Genomic DNA, 22,431 nt, shown 5'->3' with positions numbered 1-22,431 from the left:
TTTATCATCGCTGGTCTGGTCGAATCTCTTCTCTTTTAATGGCCAAGAGGACGGTGGATCCTACGTGTATTCACTCGTGATAGATAGATGGATGGATGGATAGATAGATAGATAGATAGATAGATAGATAGATAGATAGATACAAGATTAATCATAGTGCAGGGACGCGGATGGGACGGTTATTTCGTCTGTGGAGTCAAGTAGGAGCCAACCAGGAAAGCTGAGTGGGGGCCGAGTAAAGTGTGACACATACAAATCGCACGCATGGTAGATAACCGTGTATTTTTCAAATACATGCAAGGCGCTTTGTACAATGTGTATTTTTCAATTTTTTTCTTTATTTTGATTTCAGGACATGGGTAAATGGCATGCAGAGAAGGAACCGACCATTTAAAGTTCAAAATGGGCCAGCCAATCAGCCGTCGACACGCCGTTACGTGTGAGTAAAAGAAATAATTAAATAAATGAATATTGATCCAACGGTTATGATTGGTCAAACTTCATTTATCAATAACTTTTGATCTTGAAGTCCGATTGAGATGGATTTTTCATGAATTTGCTCGTCTTCACTTTATTTTTCTATCTGTATGGTTGGATCATTCAGATCAAGCCTATAATGATGGATAAAAATTAATTACTGATTGGGGGTAAAATGGTAATTTTTACCATTTTACCTTAAGTATAAAAGCTAAATTTTGAGAGGAGGAAGTATGTTCTGGAGGTTGTTATTTCATAGCTGCAAGACAGAGAAGATCTTCATCCTAGATCAACCCTGTTTGGTACTTTTTTTCTTCATTGTATTTGATTTTTAGTGTGATTTGGATTCTGTTTCAGTGAAGTTAGTGATTTTTCCACTTGTTCTTGGTCTGCATTTCTAAATCACTTGGCTTGAGCAGCATATACAAGCCCTTACTAGGATTGAGAGGAGATATCATGAAATTTATCTAAGTATTCCGATTTCAAATGAATATCTAAAAATTCATAAAAAAGGGTTTGAATTCTAGGAAGATTAAGGTGAGTTTATGAGATATGAGTTAGTGAATTTGGATACATAATTCCCCCAAAACAATCCAAAATCAAATTTTCATCTCAACCCCTCTAATTGATCCATTTGATCCTTTTTATTGGATCAAAGAAGTCAATCTAGAGCTGCATTCTTCTTCTATTCTTCCTATCTCTTCTACCCCCACCTTTCTAAATTCATAATCTAATTAGGGTAACTCGATCTTCATTGAAGATTAAATTGACTCTAATTTGGATCAAATTATTCAAGAAAACCACTAATTTAATGCCGTACTAGCTTCCCTTGGACGATACCCATACTTATCACCATAAATATTACGTTAGGGTTTTATAAATTTTATTGTATAAGCTAAAATCAACAACGACAAGGGATTATAAAATTGCACAATTTGCCTCTATCTTTGGCTTATCAGTAAGTAAATCTGATTCAGTTTATTTTTAGTTGATATATCATCTAATATAATAAAGGACTGTGGAATCATCATCAATCCATCTCCTCAAAATTGAGATAACTCAATTTCGAGCAAAGATAAAAATAAAAAACTCTTCATTTATGACATTTTAACAAACACCTTTTGTGGAAATCTCTTAAAACGACTTTTAAAAAGATTTTGAAATATTTTAAACCAATTAAAAATCGTTGAAAAAATGTATAAACCATAGAAAGATATACTTCTTATTCTACATACCTACAAGATATAAAAAATTAAAAATTGATTGTGTTCCTTATAAAAATACATATAAATCCATTTTATTCTTCTAGGCATTTTATGAAACATTCATGGGCAAGATTTGATTTTCAAAATTCTCCTATCAATCGACTTCTAAAAATTCCGCAAAAAAGTTTCCTAAAATGACTAATCTACCTCCACTACCTATATACAAAATAATAGCTTCAAATAAAATCTATAGGGGGGATTCTCTAATTAAAACATAATTATTCATCATTCATAAAATTCCCTATTAGTATTATACTTTTAAAATCCTTCCTCTCTACTCCCCCAACTTATTAGTTAATTCTACCTCTAGGAGCCAATTCTTGTGGACACGACCTTACTCTACCCTATACATTTCTGAGTAAGTTTACAAATTAAAACTTTAATTTGATCAATGTGAAAACAGTACAACGACGAAGTTAACATCCGTTTTTGCCTTCATCAGGTAGTCATGGACATTACATGTGGGAAGATGAGTGAAGATACTGAACTAATGAGATGAGGCATTGCGCGCCTGGGTAGCGTCGCTCGTGCACCTTGAGGATCGTCGGTCTGCTAGTGCCCCACCGCTGCACGCGTGCCCCTAGGCCAGGTGTCGTGTGCCCGTGGGCATGGCACTCCACCATCTGACACCCATCCCAGCCTTCCACATGCCCCAAGCACTCAAACTAACACCTATCGCACACGGTCCGCCTAGACGATGATGTGTCTCGCAGCGTCAAGCTGCACGGTATGCTAGCATGACTCCGCACACACTCGTGGTGCTGCCGCCCAACCTGCACGTCTTGCACGCATGTGTGGCTCTTGGCATCTACGCCCGTGCTCTTGGCGGCACACCCAGCGCACATGGACCTCCCCTGATCCATCACGCTTGAGCGCCGACGGGCGTGCGCACCATAAGGGCGATGGCTTGAAAGATCAGGGTGGGGTGTCACCGTAGTGCGTGTTGTAGCATCGCACTTAAGGAATTAGTCTCCAAATCGTGAGTCCAGCACACGAAGATGTCCCTAAAGTTAGCATGCAGGTCTCTATGCAGGAATGCCACATACTTTGGGGCCTTATAGTATGTATATGTGAAAGGTTTTCACCTTACAATCAATGAGGTTTACTCATGTCACATTTATGCAAGTAGTCCATAAACATGAGACACCAAGGACCTATTGTGGATGGATGATTTTGTATCAATGACCATAAACATAATTGTGTTTCTTATTATTCTATTGTTTTCACAAGTCAATAATTATGACATCAATCCCACGTGTCAAGATCCAAATGGTGCCACCAGTACACATAGCATGGATGTGTATATGTGAAGTCCAAGCGTAGAATATTGAATGGATAACGCTTATTATCACTATATTATAATTCATTTTGTTTTTTTTGTTGGCTTATATGCGTAGGGATGTGTGGTCTGACAGGAGCCATTGGTGGTCTGACAGGAGCCATTGGTCGATGACAATGTGTTTCAATCTACTCCAATCGTTGAGGAGTCTTTTCTAGACTTCAAGGAATAAACCTCAAATGTGACAATGGAAATGAGGATGAAGAGAGAAAAAAGTGAATAAAAACACTGACCAAGAATTCTCTAATTTTAGGTCTTGATATTCGACAATCCAAAGGGCCGATCTAGCTGAACTTTTGAGGGAACCTTTGTCTTTTACTCCTCTATCCATGTAAGAAAGATATATTTAAACTCACTTCCTCCTCAAGAGGCAGGCTGAAAGAGAGCAAGATTTTGAAGGTCCATAAAATGCTTTCTTGGTATCTTGAGTACTCGGAGAAGGTCGATGGAGAGGGGAGAGGCTGATCTATGAAAGATACCTTTAAACTCACTTCCTCAAGAGGCAGATTGAAAGAGAGTAAGATTTTGAAGGTCTATCAAAGTATTTCTTGGTATCTTGACTTCTTGGAGAAGGTCGATGGAGAGGGGAGAGGCTGATCTGTATAAGAAAATTTCCCTGATCTCAGCAAAAGATAGGGATCTAAGATTAGTCTCTTGCCTGTATTGATTACTCAATTATATCTATTATTTAGATCAATAAAACCTTTCTCATCACCATCCTCAAACACCTACTTCATCATTATCTCATCTTGTGTTTTCTCCTCCATTTACCTCATAAACACTAAATCATTATCTTTATCCATCTCATTTCTCACTCATCTGCTACATTCACCATCCTCCCCTCACATCTGTGCCCATATTGTGCCCTCATTTTCATTCACTCAATTCAAGTCACCTTTGACTACTTCTTTTCCCATTGATGGTCATGTCTTTGTCAAACACCAAGCACCTCCCCTCTCATCTCACCATTTTCATCGCGACACTATCTCTTACTCTATACGTATCTCTTCTCATCGTACTCAAATATTATTTAGAGATATCTAAATCCACTAGATAAAATTACTCATGATTATTTGTTTATGAATCTGACTGATTAAACTAAAATAAATAACAACATCATTCTAACCCAAAATTTGCGTCCACCACCGACCAAGACTATGGAACACCACAAGGTAAAATATGCAAAGAGAATATGGATTCCCATATTTTTATTTAAGGAATTCAAGTGATCCAAATTGAGCACACATAGGTTTGGTTGAAGATGCAAAAGTAAATAATTTCTGGGAGACAACCCATGCCACTATCCTGATTGTGTTCTGACTTCTTAGATAGGTTTCATTTCCCAGTTATAACTGCCCCTATTTTCTAATAAATGTAATGGAGTAGTTCATAGGGATAGGACCTTAGCTATCGATCACACCGACCATGGAGCAGCCAAAGCCATATTGCAATTGAGGAGCTCAACATCTCGAGTTTTTCGTATCAACACTATTCATCTTCGTATATATCTTTCACAAGGATAATGTATAATTATGATGGTAGAAGACCTAATTTTTCTCATTATGCATGGATTATCATACAATCTTATATCCTGCATACACTAAATTATTCACATACATACCCATCTTTGGATGAATCCCCAAGACAATTATTTCTTAGATGTAGAGTGACTAAGAGATTTAGAGCCTCCACAACAATGTGGCTAACCACCTTAAAAGGAAGAGGGGTGAAGCTGGAAAAATGTCACTCCAAGACACCTATCACACGCTTTAAAGTTGGGAAGGACACAAAGTGTAGTCCAAAAATTTGCACACCAGGGCAATTTTTTTGGTCAGATGAAAACCCTTGTGCAATGTCCGACTGAACTTGTGCGGAAATTTTCATTGCACATTGGACCAATTAGCACAAGTCATTGAGAGAGAGACAGAGAAGAGTGTGAGAAAGAGAGAGAAGAGACAACGAGAGATAGAGAAAAATGACTAAGGAAGAGAGAGGGAAAGATGAGCTATCAACATAGAGGAAGAGAAGAGTGAGGGGAAGAGATAAGGTTGAGCAAGAGAGAGAACAGTGGTACAGAAAGAGAGATCGAGGGAGAAGAGAAAAAGAGAGTGAAAGGGAGAGAGAGGACCGATAGAGAGTTAGAAGAGAAAAAGAGAGACAGAAAGATGGAGAGAAAGAGAAGAGTAATAAAGACTGAGAGAGGGAGAGAGAGGCGCAATATAGTGAAAGAGAAGCAAGAGAGAGAGAGAGAGAAAGAGGAAGTGAGAAAAGAGCTACAGAGAGTGAGAGGGAGAGAGAGGAGCCATAGAGACAGAAGTGTGGTCGAGAGTGCGAGTAAAACAATAGGTTGAGAGAGAAAGAAAGATGGAGAGAGGGAGAGAGAGAAGAGCAATGGAGAGAGAAAAGAGCAATGGAGAGTGAGAGGGAGAGAGAAGCAATATAGTGGCGCAACCTTAGTACACGAACGATGTAGGAACACGACTTGCATCCACAAGCCTTGCTCTACTTGAAGTAGCTAAGTCCTGAATCCACAGAACTAGCTTCTCCAACCCTTGAGTCCACAAGGGGTTGTACTTGAATCCACAAGCACACAAGCACTCTCTACTAACAAGGAGAACACTCAAAGGGGAGAAACAACAGTTTCAACAAGACAATAGATTTCCATTTTATCCTCAGTCAGGGGTACATGGGGGCCTTATATAGGCTACAAGAAGTGTAGGGTCGTCCATAATGACTGTACCCATGACAAGACAAGTCAAAACATTGAGAAAAACAATTTTGACAAGCTAAAACAGAGGATAAGCAGCCTGTCAGACCTGAGCAGAGATATTCTACAGATTTTGGGGCCTGCAGAAGCTGTCAGGAGATATTTGTGTGGCTCAAGGTCCTGATTTGACAAAACAAAAGATATGCAGATCTGACAAGTTAGAGCAGAGATCCTGGTAGAAGAAGAATCTGGCAGATGATTCTGTTAGAAGATCTTGTCAGAGGAAATCCTGTCAGAGATAATCCTATCAGAGAAAATCCTGTCAGAAGATCTTGTTAGAGAAAATCCTGTTAGAGGATTTTGAGGGGCTCTAAGTATCTTTCTGCAGATCTTGTCAGTTCTAGAAGAATCTCCTTCTTGGGCCACAGCTTGCTAATGGACCTCAGAAGATGGGCTTTTGGGCTACATCATACAGTGAGAGAGAAGCAAGAGAGAGAGAGAGAAAGAGGAAGTGAGAAAAAAGCTACAAAGAGTGAGAGGGAGAGAGAGGAGCCATAGAGACAGCAGTGTGATCGAGATTGCGAGTAAAACAATAGGTTGAGATAGAAAGAAAAATGGAGAGAGAGAGAAGAGTGATAGAGATTGAGAGAGAAACAGTAGAGAGAGAGAGAGAGAGAAAAAGAAAGATGGAGAGAGAGATGAGTAATAGGGAGTGAGAGAGAAACGATGGAGAGAGAGAGAGAAAGAGGGAGAGAGAGAAGAGTGGCAGAGAGAAACGAAGAGAGCGAAAGAGAAAGAAAGATGGAGAGAGAGAAGTGTGGCAGAGAGTAAGAGGAAGGGAGAGAGAGAGAATGATGAAGAGAGAGAAGAGTGATAGAGAGTGAGAGAAGCGAGAGAGAAAGGTGGAGAGAGAAAAGTGGTTGGGAGAGAGAGAGAGGGAGCGAAAGAAAATTAGGGGAATATGAGCGAGCAAGATAGAGAGTGAGGCAGAGAGGAGCTAGAGTTAGATATAAAAATGATTGAGCAAGGGAGAGTAGAGTGAGGTAGAGAAAATCGAGTGAGAAATGGAGAAGAGCGAGGGAGAGGAGAATGATAGAAAGAGATGGATAGAAGAGCGGGTGAGATAGAGAGAAGAGGGAGACAATAATGATTGAGAGAGATATAGAAGGGTGAGGATGCGAGTGATAAAGTCAATGAATATTTTTTTCAAAAAATATTCAAATTAAGACAAAACTGCAAATTTGCACTACACAGACGTCTGTGCATTGTGTGAGATGTGTGTGATGTGTGGTTAAAAATTCAAACTGTACTGCACATTGCACCAAAATCGGACCGGTTGCACTAATTGCACTACCCTTCTTGAGAGTAGATGATGAGTCAGTGTCTGATTCACTATAGCACTTGGTTTATGAACATGGGCCAATTTGATCTTATGAGCCTATTCTACAGTTTTATTCTCACCATTTAATCTTGAGGTGGCAGAAAATCCTTCGTCCCATGCCTTAGCTCCTCACATGTAAAAATTTTCATCCTCCAAATCTTTGATGCCAAAACACAAAAAGATAACACACTAAGCAAGATAAGGAGAAAGGGACACAGAGGAGATTCATTTATGTGCCTGATTTTTTCAAGCCCACAAAGTAAATGCACAGGAAAATATGATGAAAAATAAAAAAAGTTACCTTGAGTTTATTCAGTCAGCTATTCTCAAATAGAGTGGATGATATAATGCATGCTTTGCTAAATTGTGAGAACAATAGGTGTTGGATAGTACTAGAAGTAAAGAGTGGAATCAGAACTTTTCTTTGTCTGATGTGAATCTCATAGAGGACCCAACTCTTAAGTATCCCAATTGACATTACAGATTGATGCATGGTGAAAAAACTTTCAGATTTCCATCACTTCCAAGGATTTTCACCCACTTTAGTAAAAAAGAGAAAGCATCATCTTGTGTCATTATGAAACAAAAATTGGCTAAGATATGCATAATTGCAAAGGGACTAGCACTTCTGTTTTAGTAAGGGGTGTTCTAGATCCATGTTGATCATGCAAGCATACATATAGTAAAAAGTTACTTTGGCATCATTTTATTGATATTATCTTTAGTTTGAAATATATTCTCATTTGGCGCATAAAATTTTCTATTTGGTTAAAAACCCTTTTTAATAGATTTGTACATAATTTACAGGTCCATTCGTATGGTGTCAATATATATATCTTAATGCTATTAGTTTTCATCGATTTAATTCTCTTCTTGAGGTGGTTATATTATATTTTGTGGAGATGAATTTAAAAATTAAAGTTAAGAAACGTTGAACCCAAATAGCCAATGGTTGTGTTAAGCATAAAATCATTGGAAAAGGCAGTGGAGGTCAAATCAATATTTTGCTCTCATTAAGGCCTTTTCTTGAACAATTTATCTTAATTTATAATCATATTAATTATTAATTATTTTATCTTAATTTTATGTCATAAAAATATCATAAATAGCTTCTTAAACATATGATATACCATATTCACTATCCGAGATAATATAACCACTTGATCTTCCATTAATATATATCAATAAGTATTATTCCTATCTTCCCCAATTTTCATGTCCACTATATTTTTTATAGTTTATATATCTTAATTAAAATTAATAAAATACGTTTGACAATTTCTACCTAATTTTTTAGTCATCTTATAATACTATAATTAATTCTTCTATCAACATTGTTCACCTTCCCTCTTTTAGGAATGATAAAAATATTTCCTCTCGATCAAAAATAGTAACACCATAGTTTCCTCTTTTATCTTTATCTAATAACTATCTCACATTGCTAATTCATCTTCACGTATATAGTGTACTAATTATTCTTGATATTATATATTTAGTAACACTATCATTTTTATCATAATTACGTCATTACTTTGATTATTAAATAGCTACACACCTTGAACCTTCACTTATCATTTTGATCTTCTCTTCTTCTATTATACCAATGATTCTGATCCATCTCTGAACACCAATTCTTGAGAAGACTTCACTCATCACTATATTTTCAGAGGAAGTTAAATATAAATTTCACTTTATTGAAGGAAATTAATTTCCTATAACATCAAAATCATACATTATTAGCTTTCATCAGTTGATCATTCTCAACATATGAGTGGGACTATAAAATAGTATTCAATATGGATATTTTGATGTCCTTCGTAACAATCCCTTTGAATAATATTTTTTAGAACATATGCTTAAGGACTACTTCTCTTAAAAATATGGTCTTATCATAATTCAGCAAGTGATATATTGATGGACTTCCTCAAAAGCATCACATGTGCATCGTAGTGTACATACTATACTAATGAACACTGATGGAGAAACTGAATGCATAATTGTCTTTCCTGCCACATATATTTCCATTAGCGCTCTCTCTCCCTCTCTCTCTCTCTGTCTGTCTGTCTCTCCTCTCTCTTTCTCTCTCTCTCTCTCCCTCCCCCTCTCTCCCTCTCTCTCTCTCTCTCTCTCTCTTAATGTGTATACTATTATATTAATAAACACATATCAATATGTCGAATGTGTAATTGTCTTTCCAGCCACATACATATCCATCAGCTCTCTCTCTCTCTCTTTCCCTCTCAAATAGAAATCTAAGGAAGCTTTGCAGAAGTTAGAGATGATTGATTTAAAAACCAAGATAAACGAGGACAGAGAAGGATGAAGAAGTGATGGACAGAAGAGATAGGTTGATGCTCACAAAACCTAGTATCCATCATTTATGGCTAGCACTACTGGGGTATTTAATCCCATTTGCTCCCCTAAATTTGATATCTCAATGTCAATGTAGGCCCAGCAGAGTGCTTTTGCCATTGATGTTCTTTACGATCTATATGCATTTCACCGTTCCACACCAGAAATTCCCTCTGCCGCTACTGTACTCCAGCTTTGTAGTTTCCACCACCTTTTCAGTTTAGTAATTTGACGATCCTTTTATGTACATGCATATGCATGCATTTATGGTAAAACTGGATTGATCTAAATAACTGGACATAACAAATACTTTAATGTCATTTATAAAACTAACTTATGCAAATATTTCAATTCAACCAAGATATTTCATATGAATTACATGCTATCACTAACTAATAATGTGTTTCAATGCAGTGATATCAAGAAGGTTCATGTATCAGAATATTGTATATCCAAAATACCAAAACATCTACACACCATTTCATAATTATTGGTCTGGTGTTTTGAGAGTAACAAGTAATTCTAAATTCATTTGTTATCTTATGAAATGATATGTCTAACCATATATTCTTATTAAATAGAGAATTTTTATACACAAGTCCAAGGAAAATATTATCTTGTTCAACTTTTTTCATTACATATATTAATTATAACTTTTACAGAATTGAAAAATCCATATAACTGACCCTTGAAACAATCTTTTCACTTGCTTAGTGATGTTAGAAGTTGAACCCAGATAGGTAACATCATGTTTACTATTTTTTTCAAAAGGTAAGAATTAAATTTCAAATTAGCCTTTTCACCAATATTTTAGGAAGATGCTAAATAAGAACTAGTCTTTTCATAATTCTTCTTTAATCAAACGAATAGTGAAGTCAAGAACTCGAGCCTCCACACTTAGCGAAAATTTTCAGCTCTAGATGCAAGACGGGTTTTTCAACATACCAATTTATATTTGCATTATAAGTTAAAATATATGCAAAATTTTGGTATATTTATCATTTCAAGTGCGGTTTCACTACACATGGCAGGGTGAAACATATACTAACTCAGACGGCTTGTTCAATAGACCCTGTTGCACATTGTCAAATATTGCAAGTTAAGTTTCAGAGAATCTGTCAACACATCGCATATTTTTAACAAAGACAAAAATACATTTTCATGATATTATATATGAGCACATAACTAGAAAAAAAACAATAAAATGATACAATCAATGTATCTTTTCTACAGCGCATTGAACATGTATATATAATCAGAAATATAAAGAATAATATACAAAATATACCTGAAATAAGATCAATCGATGGGGTGCTTATCAGACCGGCGAGCAGAGTAATGTGCAGAGATCAAGAGGATTGAGAGGAAAGCGCTAGTCACAAAAAGCGCGTCGAACCAGCGGTGGTAGAAATCAAACTGAATGTCCCCTCCAAGAACATCTGTGATGATCACTCTGCATCATATTTAATTTATTTCAGCGTCCTAAATAAACATCATGACACACCTATGGACTAGAAATAAATGCCATACACGACAATGAAAACTGTAGATTTCATTTTTTAACGACGAGGAACTGATGTCACGTTAAGGACACACTATATTTCAAGCCAAAGAATGCAATTGCTACACATATTTTTTGAAAGAGATCGCCCAACGTTATCTTCCCTATAAAACAGAGTACCGTGAATCCAAATCACAATCTGCATTAGTTTAAAAACGTTGAATTCATATTATTTCTGAACGCACTATAACTTGCATCGCTATTCTTTTTTTAAGAAGGGAAGGCGATAAAATAAGAGAAAAGGGTTCTGCGCAAGGAACGGGGTTTCGTGCATATCACATAGACAAATCCCACACCATACATATTAAAAAAATTAAGAAAGAAGGAAAAATAGAAAAAATAAGAAATTCAACAATTAAAAATGAATCGCATTTAATTTTACCTGTACTCGTTTGCCAGGCTTTTCCTAATTAAAAGAATAGAAGACACAAAATACATGCCCATGATCTCCGAGAGGAAGAGCACAACATTAGTAGATGATCCGCTTCCGACTCTTGACACAGCGAAGAAGAACTGCAAGGAGGCCAGAGTAGAAATTGGCAATTACAGAACTTGGCGTTTACTTTTTTGTTTTTGGGAGTTTTTTATTGGAAGTTCATTTTTCTCCCCAAGTTTGTGCTTCTCATTTATAATGTATGTCGGATATTCTCATTTCTAATTGGCCAAGAAAAAAACATTTTGATGCTATTAATTTATGTCTTATGCTAGGTTATCTAATTTATCAAAGTCAAAAGGAAGATAGAGAAGAAAGAGGCGCACACCTTCATGAGGTTTGACAGGAACCCCCGGATGGACATGACGATCAACATTCCTATGAACAGCAAAGACACGTACTAAAAAACAAACAAGCAAGAGCAAAGTTAGCCAGCAATTATCACTTTAAAAACACGAGAATATCCGTTTCAAGAGCAAAACAATAAGATGCCATATGCCACATGCAGCTAACAGCACTACTATAAACTTCGACAATGGGTCGGAGGGTTCTACGGATTCTTCTTTCGAATTCATTTACAACAATGACAATGGACGATGACAGATCATCAGTGTGGTTATCATACACTCAAATTGTCATCATTGTCATCACCATAGCAGCAAATCATCAATGTCATCAGCATACCAACAAATCGCCATTGTCATTGCCATGCGTACTAATCACCTAGTAAATTTGATAATTATCTCTAGTGCGCATCTTAAAACAGAAATCCTAGTATTAAAACTCGGTTCATAGAACAATTTCAATCTCCGGAAAGTTGAACACTGGAGAACTTCGTTCAACAAAAATGCACTAATGACTCTACATCAATACCAATCATAAGAAAAACAATATGGATGACGAACCTGAGACAAAATTCCCGGATCCAATCCAATGTCAAAGAACTGGAAGAAAATGGTAATTGTCATTGTAACTGGGTCTACAGAACCCACCTGCAGATATGTGATTTGTCAGAAAACATGAAAAAGACCCGTAAAAGTGCCATTAATGTAACAGCTTTAATTAAAAAGAGCAGTACCTCTTTAAAAACCACACTCTGTAGGGACTGCAGCAAAACATGAGAAAAAATGAAGTCACATTCCTTAAGGATCGATTGTCTTAAGATTACGGAAGAAAAATTCTCAGATAATTTTTTTTGAAGAGCCAAGAGATTTTGGCTATCATCAAGACCCAAACAAGACGAGCCATAAAGAAAGAAGATTTCAGGGCAATTAACAGAGGACGCATTTGATCAATTATCTTCCGTTAAACAACAATCCATGATTAAAAAACTTGGCAAGAGTGGCCTAGAAATAAAGTTCTGAGGAAGTTGGGGTGGGTTTCCTCTTATAGATGGTTCCTTTCAGTGTAAGATAAACTTCTTGAGGGTTTACAGAAAAAATAAAATAAAGAAATTTTGTACAAAGGCATATGTTAGGATCCGGTCCTGACAAGTGTTACCTCTACCTTTCTACCTCTATACAACTCTGATTCAACCCCATCGTATCAAGGGGCATTTTCGTAATTGTGTACTCTTTTCATTAACCTTAAGTAGTATAGCCCTCGTAGGAAGCAGCAAACCAACAATTAAATGTATAGTGCCACCCCCTCCCTCTATCTGTGGCCCTTTATGGAGTCTTTCCTGCAACCCTTGAAGTGGCAAATGCCTACGAGGACCTTATTGCCAATCTCCCTATCTTCCACCCCTTCTCTTCCTGTTGATTGATCCCTTATCAGGTTTAAGCCCTTGTTTACTAGAAAATTCAAGTACATCTGGCAAGATCTTAATCAGGATCCTATCAATCTCTCTCTCTACCCTTGTGAGATCCTTCCCAGAAATAAATAATTGGACAAAATACTGAATTTTCCACAGAAGTAAATAGTGTCTTCCAGATGAATCAATACCTTAATCATCTTATAGACGCAATAGATAGATAATGCATATCCAAGCAAATTCTGTAGATGGCCCCTCCATGTTCGAGAATATGCTGCAGCTTCCTGATAAGTAAAATGAGAAATACAGAACACAGCTAAAGGATCTAGTTCTAAGCAGCATCAACTTTAGAAAGACAAAAATACGGACTTTCGCCATTTAATCAGGAAAAAAACAATATCGCAAATCATAATGTAAGATTACCTTAGCTTCTCGTAGCTCATAAATTTCAAGAAACAGCTGTTTTGATAGCTCTTCCAGGGCCAGAACCTCAACTTCCATGGTTCTTAATGCTTTGAAACAGAAATGCAAATGATTCAGAAATCCATTAACTTAATAATTCATCCATACATCAAATCAATACATGAGAAAACAAAAGCAGGTTAGTAATAAAACTGTACCTTGCTCTTTTTGATCATCTTGTATGGAGCGCACAACTGTCCCAATCACACGTTTAAAAAATGATCCAGCTTTCAGATTCTGCATTGTAAAGTTAATAATGTCAGGTGACACTCTTGATGGCAAAAGAATGCATTCCAATAGCTAGACTATATCTCTCAGGGAACATCAGATACCAATTACCCTGAAAACATTGGCGGAAAGAGAATGAAAAATGGGGTAATAATAATAACAAAAAATGTAGAAATAGCAAAAAAAATACAGATGGGCATATCCTTCATCCCAGGGTGTACCCTCCAAAGTCTGATCCGCTCAAATACACCTGGATCGAGAAGGATATGTCAGGCTGCCACCATCCATCTTGTGTTCCACTCGCGGGTCTCAGAGGTAGTAGGGACCATTGCATCCTATAATGGTCCTTCAGGGTGAAGTATACGACCAAGATTTACTTCTGGCAGCAAGGCGCGAGTTTACGAGCGTTTACGGGCGGGCGCCAGGTGCGAATTTATGAGCCTCCTCTGGTCTGACAAGTTGCCGACAAAGTGGATTGCATATGTCATTTCTTTCTCATGGTCCTCCATCCTCTGGTGTGTCGTCTCCCCCTCATGGTGCCCCACCCTCTGGTCTGAGAAGTTGCCAAAAAGGTGGATCGCGTGTGCCATTTCCTTCTCATCGTCCTCCACCATCTGGTCTGACAACCGCATGCTTCTATCTTCTTTTCTTGATTCTTGATACATCTCCAAGGGCCATTTATCGTAGTCTTTGCACCTTTTCCAATTTATGTTTTTATGTTTTTACTCAATTCATAATATTGCCTTTCTGAGACCCTTGAGCAAAACTTGAACGTAACATCACTTAAACAAGTAATGATCTCTTTAGATAAAATAGTTTTATTCAGAAGCACAACGATTAAATAATGATCTCCAAGCAAGAATTAAGCCCAAGGTATCAAGTACTCTGTTTGAAATTTGAATTTATTGAAATTTGAAACTTGAAATTTGAATTCTTGATAAAGAATTAAATTCATATATCCACAAATGTTCAAGTACTTCTTACTTCTTCTGATCCTTGCAGTCTTTCGATCTCCATCTGGCAGAGAACAATTTTTTTCTTCTTTGCGATGCAAGTTTCTAATGACTGAAACAATTGTCTCTCTAGTGCTTTGATATCCGAGTCCTCAATCTCCCTGTGACATTCCAAAATCATACTGAGGAATAAGAAAAAAAACAAGTTACCGTAAAAAAATCTGGATATCATATCTGCATTCATGGATCATATATCCCTAGGTTTATGGAAAACTATGGTGATGAAAATGATGGGGTGTGGATGACAATCACAAGTTTGTCACTGTTAGACACAGTGGACGAAGTGTTCCGCCAGGTACAAGCTGTAGAAATATTCAGTTAGGAAAAGGGAAAAATCTTACTAATCACACAGAGAAGACTGGATTAAATTACAGTTACGCAGATGGACCGCTTATCACAGATCCATAAGTAGGTCCATTAGAGAAATAAAAAGGAGATGAGCAATTAAAGGGGGAGTGATCTAGAGCCTGTAAATTGATGGCCATGTTAGACACAAACTTTGCTCATCAGGTTAGCCTCCTCCCAACTAAACTTGGGGACCTGTTAGTGGAACAATTAAGTCCTAGCGGCGAATAAACATAGCTACTCTGCCATTCAGCCACCCCATTATATTGTGACATTCCTACACATGAGGATTCATGAAGGATGCTTATATCCAAATTGAAATAGTCCTGAGCATTGTCAGATCGGAATCATTCCACCCGAATTCCTAACTGAGTCTGAATCATTTCACATAAATGTTTCACTGTCAGTGTCACCTCAGATTTGGCGTTCAACAAGTGTATCTAGTTACACGGCGTAATTCATCAACAAATACGAGGAACCATTTGGTCCCAGTCGAACTTGATACAGGGCAGGTCGCCCCTGAATGCCAATATATACAGGATAAAACAGAACTTTGGTTGGCTTGCAAACATGATTGAACATAGACTTTTTGTGTTTGGCCAAGTGGCAGGCCTGACATACAAGTGCGTACATCAAAACCAGGCAAAAATGAAGGTAATAAACCTCTGAGAATAGCAAATCAAGGTTGTCCAAGTAGACTATGACGAATGCAGATCATCTCGGCATAATAACAGACTCCCTGCAGTGAAACAAGTTTGACCATCCTCCTCTAGCAGCAACAGTCCAGAGTCATGACTAATCTGTTTAATCTTCCTCCCTATCTTCTCATGCAAAAAAAACCAAGATTGAGAATAAGTCAACACCCAAGATCCAGATCTTATCTCTGAGGTAAAATCCATAGGCTTTCAATGACAGTATGTGCACGATGTTTTTAAGAACCCCCAGCCCATCGGGCTGCACATAATCAATACCAGCAACTTAGAGACGTCCTCCCCCAGTAGTCAGAACCGTCCAACTGCCATCACTTTTGATATAGGTGGTGAATTTATGATTATGTGGAGTGATAGTATATGGAGAAGCTCAAGCTCAGTAATGCCAAGGTCAGATATTCAAGAAAGACAATGAAGGTAAATCGGAGCACTAGAATGCAGTGAAGTAATGAACGCCTCAGTTCATCCATGGTATGCCAGAGAGGTATTACTGAGCAGGCCCAAACTTTTGCCCCAATGGCCTTGAGCTTCTCCATATCACTGACTGTGTCCCAGTTGCTGGAACTTTTCCGTCAGCTACTTGTCCCTGAGCAACATAGACTTACACCAGCTTTGAATTCGGATACCTATGAAGTTTATGACAGGTCTCCTTGGTGTCTCTTGAACTGTTCCAATCGGAACATGCTGATCCCAATGGAATCAGATCAGGATCCACCTTTGGATTAAGAATTCTTCCCCTTTTTATTTCTGTTTTGAATTCGGATACCAATGAAGTTTATAACAGGTCTCCTTGGTGTGCCTTTTATTTCTGCTCACCATCCACTTGTCCGGCTGCAGTCTTCTTGGAAGCCAAGACAGCTTACCCTGGTCACCTGATATTGCAACACAAGAGCCCATTTCTCAGGTGGTTGGCTAGGGTGGAGAATCTTCAAGAAGCTGACAAGATCTGCAGAAAATCAACTATAGACTGACAAAATCCTCTGATAGCTTCTACCCCTGCTAGAATCGGCAGAATATCTATGCTATCCCTTTTCAAAGCTGGAAATCTGTTGACTTGTCCAGTCCAAATCTTCTTAAGCTACACAATATCTTTTGACACATTCTACAGGTTACATAATCTGCAGAATACCGTTTGATCAAGCCTGTCAGGTTTGAGATCTTGTATTTTTTTGTTACCATTGTTTTTTTTATGTTTTAAGGCATCTTTTCAGAGCCACTCTTACTTAGGATGGCTCTCTGCCTTTTGCGGAATATCCAAGGTTATCTGAGAACCCTGGTTCTCCTCTCCAAGGATTTTCCTGGTTAGAGAGTGCCGCAGTGCTCGTGAATTCAAGAAAAACTCCCTTATGGACCCAGGACTTGAAGAGGCTAGTTTTGTGGACTTAAAACTTGGCTACTTCAAGTAGACTAACAATTGTGGACTGTTCTTGCACTAAGGTTGCATCAGCTGAGGCATGGATCTTGATTAGTCTTTCCTCTATTATCGTCTGAATAATTTTATGAAGCCCCGCACTTTTCTCCTTGAACAACCTGATTCCGAACGTCTTCACATTATAGGTTGAGACCAACCAAGAAAATGAAGAACCGATGGTTCAGTGTGTATGTTCTCTCACAAGATCTGGATTTTCTACAGGCCAATTGTGATCAACCTCACACCATACTGCTTTGAATTCGCATGCATACTCCAGGATAGACCTGCTGACCTGATTCAGTTCTTGGGCCTTACCTATGCATGATAGTCATTCCCATTCTGATACAATTTTCCTGCATCTATTGTTTGAAAAAAAAAACAATTTTTCTGCATCTGATCCCATTTCTGCCACAGAGAATTTATGCGTAGGAAATTATCATAGATTTCTGAGGCAGAGTGCCAAGGAGGCAGCTGTGAATTTCTTGGTATCCCATGCCTCAAATCCTGCGCTGCTTTCAGTTAGGTGACCATCGACTAGATGCTTGTTTAGGTATCGAGCAATGAAAGTTAGCATAACAATTCCTGGGCTACTATCAGATTGGGTGCCATCAATAGATAAGTGCTTAAGTATGAACTCTTGAGAGTCAACATAACAAATCTGGTCCATTCGTAAAGGTTTTTCCCACTGAATTTGACTTCACCAGAGAAGATGGCTGCAGATGAAGCATCACCAATGAGATTGGCGTTCCCACAGGATTGTAGCTAGACAGGGATACACCCTAGTCAGTTGTACCCTTCTTCATGATACCCTCAAGATTGCAGAATCTCAAGAGTAACACAGCAACACAAATTCTGGAGGTCGCCGGGACATAGGCAAGCCTCGAGGCCCAGAGCAAGCAAGACATGCCACAAGAGGCTTCAGAATGATGAGATAAGAATAATTGAGGAAAAACAAAAATAAACAATTTGCAAAAACTTTTGGTTCAAAGAGAAAAATTCACAGGGAAACAAAACCCACAATTCAAAAACACTATAAAAAGGTATTGATACAATAACGCAAAGCAGGATAAAGACACCATTTCTTACACCCTTTTGGTTGAAAGTACGAAACTGATTACAGAGAATTAAAATTCGAATTTGCTGGTAAAAATAGGTAGTAAATTTCACCTGATGAAGAGTGACAAGTAGCTGTAAGGTAAATTAACAGCTCCAAACCCCGAAAGTACAGCCATGACAGTGACACCGACCACTCCTATTCGGCTAACAAGCTGTGGTGTTGTGAAAAAGCCTGTCTAAAGCCAAGTATAGCTCAGGGAAAAATGGACATGTAAAGTTAACATGCAGGGTTTAGCATACAATATAGTACTTTGAAATCGATGTGTTTATCTTCAACAATATTTTCCGAACTAGAGCAACTAGAAATTAGACCCCTACATTTAAAAAGTGAAAGGGTGAGAACAAGGCTCTAAATTTTCCAAATTAAACAAAGACTGAAGCTGACACCAACATCTAAGACTGAAGCCATCTTAATCTCAGTAATTTGTCTCATAATCTTTGCCCCTCTCCTTTTGCATCTCTTCTTTTCTTTTTTCTATCCCGGGTAAAAGTTGAAAACAAAAAAATACAACGAGGAGTGCATCCTAAAATGGGCTAGAATCAACAGTGGATGTAACAGATTAAGTTGGTTTCTCAAAATTGTCATTTTTTGAAAGAGTGTTGCCCAATATAATATTTCTCTGCAATGGGCCTTAGGGCAACCCAATAGTGGGTTCTAATCAGTTTCTTTGGGTCAAAGGTGGATCCATAAACTACCTTACAGTACATATTTTGAGAAGCTTTAAAGATGCTGCCTCAGTCTCATGAGGCGGAGCAGTAACTTTGGTCCCAACAGCAGCAAATACATTTTTGGTATAGTTTTACTGGGCCCCTTTTGGATTGAAACTCAACCTGTAGACATAGATACCTAGAGAGTAAGAAAGCTATTTCAAGTGTGAGATAGAAGAAAATGGTGGAAGTTAGTGATAGGGTCCAGTCCTGGTCCTATCAGACGAATAAAAAAATGAATCCGTCATGATATACTACAGAGTGACACATGGTAATTCAAACTAGAGTCCGGAGGGAAACAGAGAAGGATATGTATTAGGTCAGAAGATGCAGACTAGATTATACAAAAAAGAGCTACATGTTTACTCGTAATGGCTGATTTAAATACCAGCCAGTACAAATAAGTGGGCAAGGCCCACCAGTCTTGAGTCACTTATTCTCACGTTGCAGAATAAATGATTAATTTTCTGATAAATCAGACAAGAGGCGTATTCTACCGTTGTTTCAACCTATTATTGTGTTGCATCTTCAATGATACAAAAGTATGAACTAATTTTCTCATTCATGAAGTCCCTCAATGTTTGATTAAGATGCAAAGCCCAATATCTTAAAGACTTGGTGAATGATGGCCCACCACCAAAATATGGGAACTCATGGCTTTAGGAATAATAAGAATGAAAGTCCAGGTTGGTTGGTGAGCCTAGAGATAGGAGACTATCTAGTGCAAACGGCCTGTAATTGAAAGTCAAATGGAAATGTAACATATATACAAATAGAAAAACACAAAATACGATTTTCCTGGCATCAGAATGGCCAAAGGTATCATGCAAAAACATTCCAATTTCGATTCAATCACGAAAATAAACATCAAAACAGCCACTCCCTTGGTATAAAGAGGACACAAACCTCTATCACCTGACGGCATTGGGAAATGAATCCCCATGCGCCAAAATGCATAAAGAAACGCAGAAAGGAAGACTAGAGCTCCAAATGCAGATCTTTCCTTCTTCAGACCTAAAACTCAGAGTAACATCATATCAGATATTGGTCTAACACATCAAAGACACTTCATGATCATAAAGCATGAAGTGCTAGAAGCATAGCATAAACAGAATTTAGACAGAAAGTTTAGCTTTGACGGATCCTTAAGTTTCATCTTTGAGACATGGGGTAATTCGATTCCAAGATATTATTAGAGACAGGAAAGAATCTAATGAAATAAGAAGCATTTGATACTATCAGAATCACCATTGGCCAACCCGGTAAAGCCAACATTTAGATGCTGGTACACTTTAGTAAAACGTGCATATGAGTATTATCATCGACTGAATGAAAATAGGGATAGAGGAGGGCCTACCACTGCTCATCAGCATCAAATAGCAGTGATAAAATGGTAGAACAAACACCAATAATACTATTATGCAGAGCAAATCAAGCTTCCAATTGATCCACCTCGCCCTGCAGACATAATGGGATTTTCTTGAGTTTTGAGGTCGCTACACATCTCCACATCGAAACAAAATTCTGAAGGGTGATTGAACAAGATCCTTTCGAGTGAAGTCGATAATCATGGCGGATGACAACACACAAAGAATAAATTTTCAATAATATTTTTATCATTAAGTTAAATTAAAAAATTTGCTGTTGTCAGATGGAAAAGAAGCAAGGCCTTCACATAACGCTCACAATATATTAATATATATATATATATATATATATATATATATATATATATATATAACGCAGGCTGCAGATGCTAAATATTTTTCCACCTCGATTATGCAACTAAACGGCCAGGCAAACAACATTAATTGCGATGACTGGTCTCAGGGAATCAACAGAGAAGGAAACCCGATAGGGGAGACGACCAACATAAGATTTTTTTATAGAAAACTCGTTCACTTATTATCTAGTAAAGGTACTATACTCTGAAGCTTGGTCAAAACACAGAGTTACAATATAATTTGGAGATCAAGGAGCAATTAAGTTCATGCCGACTCAAAACACTACTCCTAGGTGCGCAGGCGTACAGAGACATTATTACAGGCCGAAGACTTATCTGATGAAAGCTCGTAGAAAAAGAGAATTTTCTCCAAAAGGGGGACATATTGTCGAAACCCAAAAACTAATCACCCAGACAACCAAGCAAAATTTTGGTCCAGGAAGAGAGTCACGAATTAAAGAGCAGTACGCAGCAAGAAATGTTCTACCAGACTCAGCATTGTGAACACAAAAAGTATTTTTTTATAAAACAAAGAGATTGTTTTAAGAAACGAACCAGAAAAAAAATGAGGACCCGGCATAGGCCGATTCACATTTCCCATATTGCACTTGTTATTCGATTCCTCCAATTAACCTATGCATTTTTTCAAGGAATGCCAAGTTTTCCTTTTCCTCCTTTCATTACTATCCTTCCACATTCATAAAGTCATCAGATTAGACCTCAGAAATTTGAGCAAAATTAAAGTCGCCAATCCGAAAAGCAACAGAAACTGGGAAAACAACAACATTGAAATGAATCCTTGGGGATTTAAACAACGACAGGGACAGGATCAAATGGTAACAGAATAAAATCTGAAATAAAATTTCACAAAAAGCGGCAAGAGCTGCACGAAGGACCGACTCTTTGGAGAGCACAAAAGGGGCGATCTCGAGGAGGACGAGCTGGAGGAGGTTGCAGGAGAAGGCAAACACGGCGGAGAAGAGAATCTGCACGAGCGCGCTCTTTTCCTCGTATTCCCTGTACAGCCGGCGATTGAGAAACCACAGCCCCGTCCATCCCAGCAGCCCCAGAGACAGTAGGACCACGCTCCCCTCGTATATACTTCGCCCCCAAGCCACCGCCATAGCCACCCCCTCCACCGAGATCTCTGAGAGAGCGGGAGAGAGATAGAGGAGAAGCTCGCCTTCCCCTTCCCGTGAGCTTTTTAGTCTGTTATTTGTAGTCTGTTATTCAAAAGTCTGTTAATCGGCCCATTTAACTCTGCATCGGCCCATTTAGATCTACACGGGCCCATTTAACTCTATTCTGGCCCACTTAGATCTACACGGGCCCATTTAACTCTATTCTGGCCCACTTAATTCAGTTGTGGCCCATTTAACTCTTCGCTGGCCCATTAAACTCTTCTCCGGCACATTTAACTCTTCGCTAGCCCATTAAACTCTTCTCT

At 38.1% G+C, this 22,431-nt stretch overlaps 1 protein-coding gene across 4 annotated transcripts; it reads right to left on the bottom strand.

Moving 5' to 3' along the window:
- Nucleotides 1-10,450: 10,450 nt before the first annotated feature.
- Nucleotides 10,451-22,182, bottom strand: LOC144715089 (GPCR-type G protein COLD1-like). 4 transcript variants are annotated; one of them, XM_078589977.1, is made up of 14 exons: nt 21,885-22,182; nt 20,619-20,719; nt 20,168-20,275; nt 18,605-18,725; nt 14,943-15,072; nt 13,889-13,967; nt 13,692-13,780; nt 13,460-13,552; nt 12,594-12,620; nt 12,421-12,507; nt 11,844-11,915; nt 11,465-11,595; nt 10,810-10,974; nt 10,451-10,593 (listed from the first exon to the last, which is right to left on the bottom strand). In XM_078589977.1, the coding sequence occupies exons 1-13, from the start codon at nt 22,106-22,108 to the stop codon at nt 10,821-10,823; spliced, it is 1,416 nt and encodes a 471-aa protein (XP_078446103.1). In that variant the 5' UTR covers nt 22,109-22,182; the 3' UTR covers nt 10,451-10,593; nt 10,810-10,820. The 4 variants fall into 4 exon arrangements, with proteins under 4 accessions (XP_078446103.1, XP_078446102.1, XP_078446104.1 ...); XM_078589976.1 differs by lacking the exon at nt 10,451-10,593 and having other exon boundaries at nt 10,708-10,974; XM_078589978.1 differs by lacking the exons at nt 10,451-10,593; nt 21,885-22,182 and having other exon boundaries at nt 10,708-10,974; nt 18,605-18,729.
- Between the last annotated feature and the right edge of the window lie 249 nt (nt 22,183-22,431).

This window comes from Wolffia australiana, chromosome 18 (assembly GCF_029677425.1).
Source record: "Wolffia australiana isolate 7733 chromosome 18, ASM2967742v1".
NCBI lineage: Eukaryota > Viridiplantae > Streptophyta > Magnoliopsida > Alismatales > Araceae > Wolffia > Wolffia australiana.
The sequence above is the reverse complement of the archived record's forward strand: the minus strand, read 5'-3'. Positions and strand labels throughout refer to the sequence as shown.

What these genes read in the sequence shown, in the direction of transcription:
- LOC144715089 (XM_078589977.1), bottom strand. Translation starts at nt 22,108, where the DNA reads ATGGCGGTGGCTTGGGGGCGAAGTATATACGAGGGGAGCGTGGTCCTA. An exon ending in AGAGTGTGGTTTTTAAAGAG is followed by an intron (nt 12,508 to 12,593) that starts GTACTGCTCTTT and finishes ACATATCTGCAG; the next exon opens with GTGGGTTCTGTAGACCCAGT. An exon ending in TCCTGTCAAACCTCATGAAG is followed by an intron (nt 11,596 to 11,843) that starts GTGTGCGCCTCT and finishes GCCTCCTTGCAG; the next exon opens with TTCTTCTTCGCTGTGTCAAG.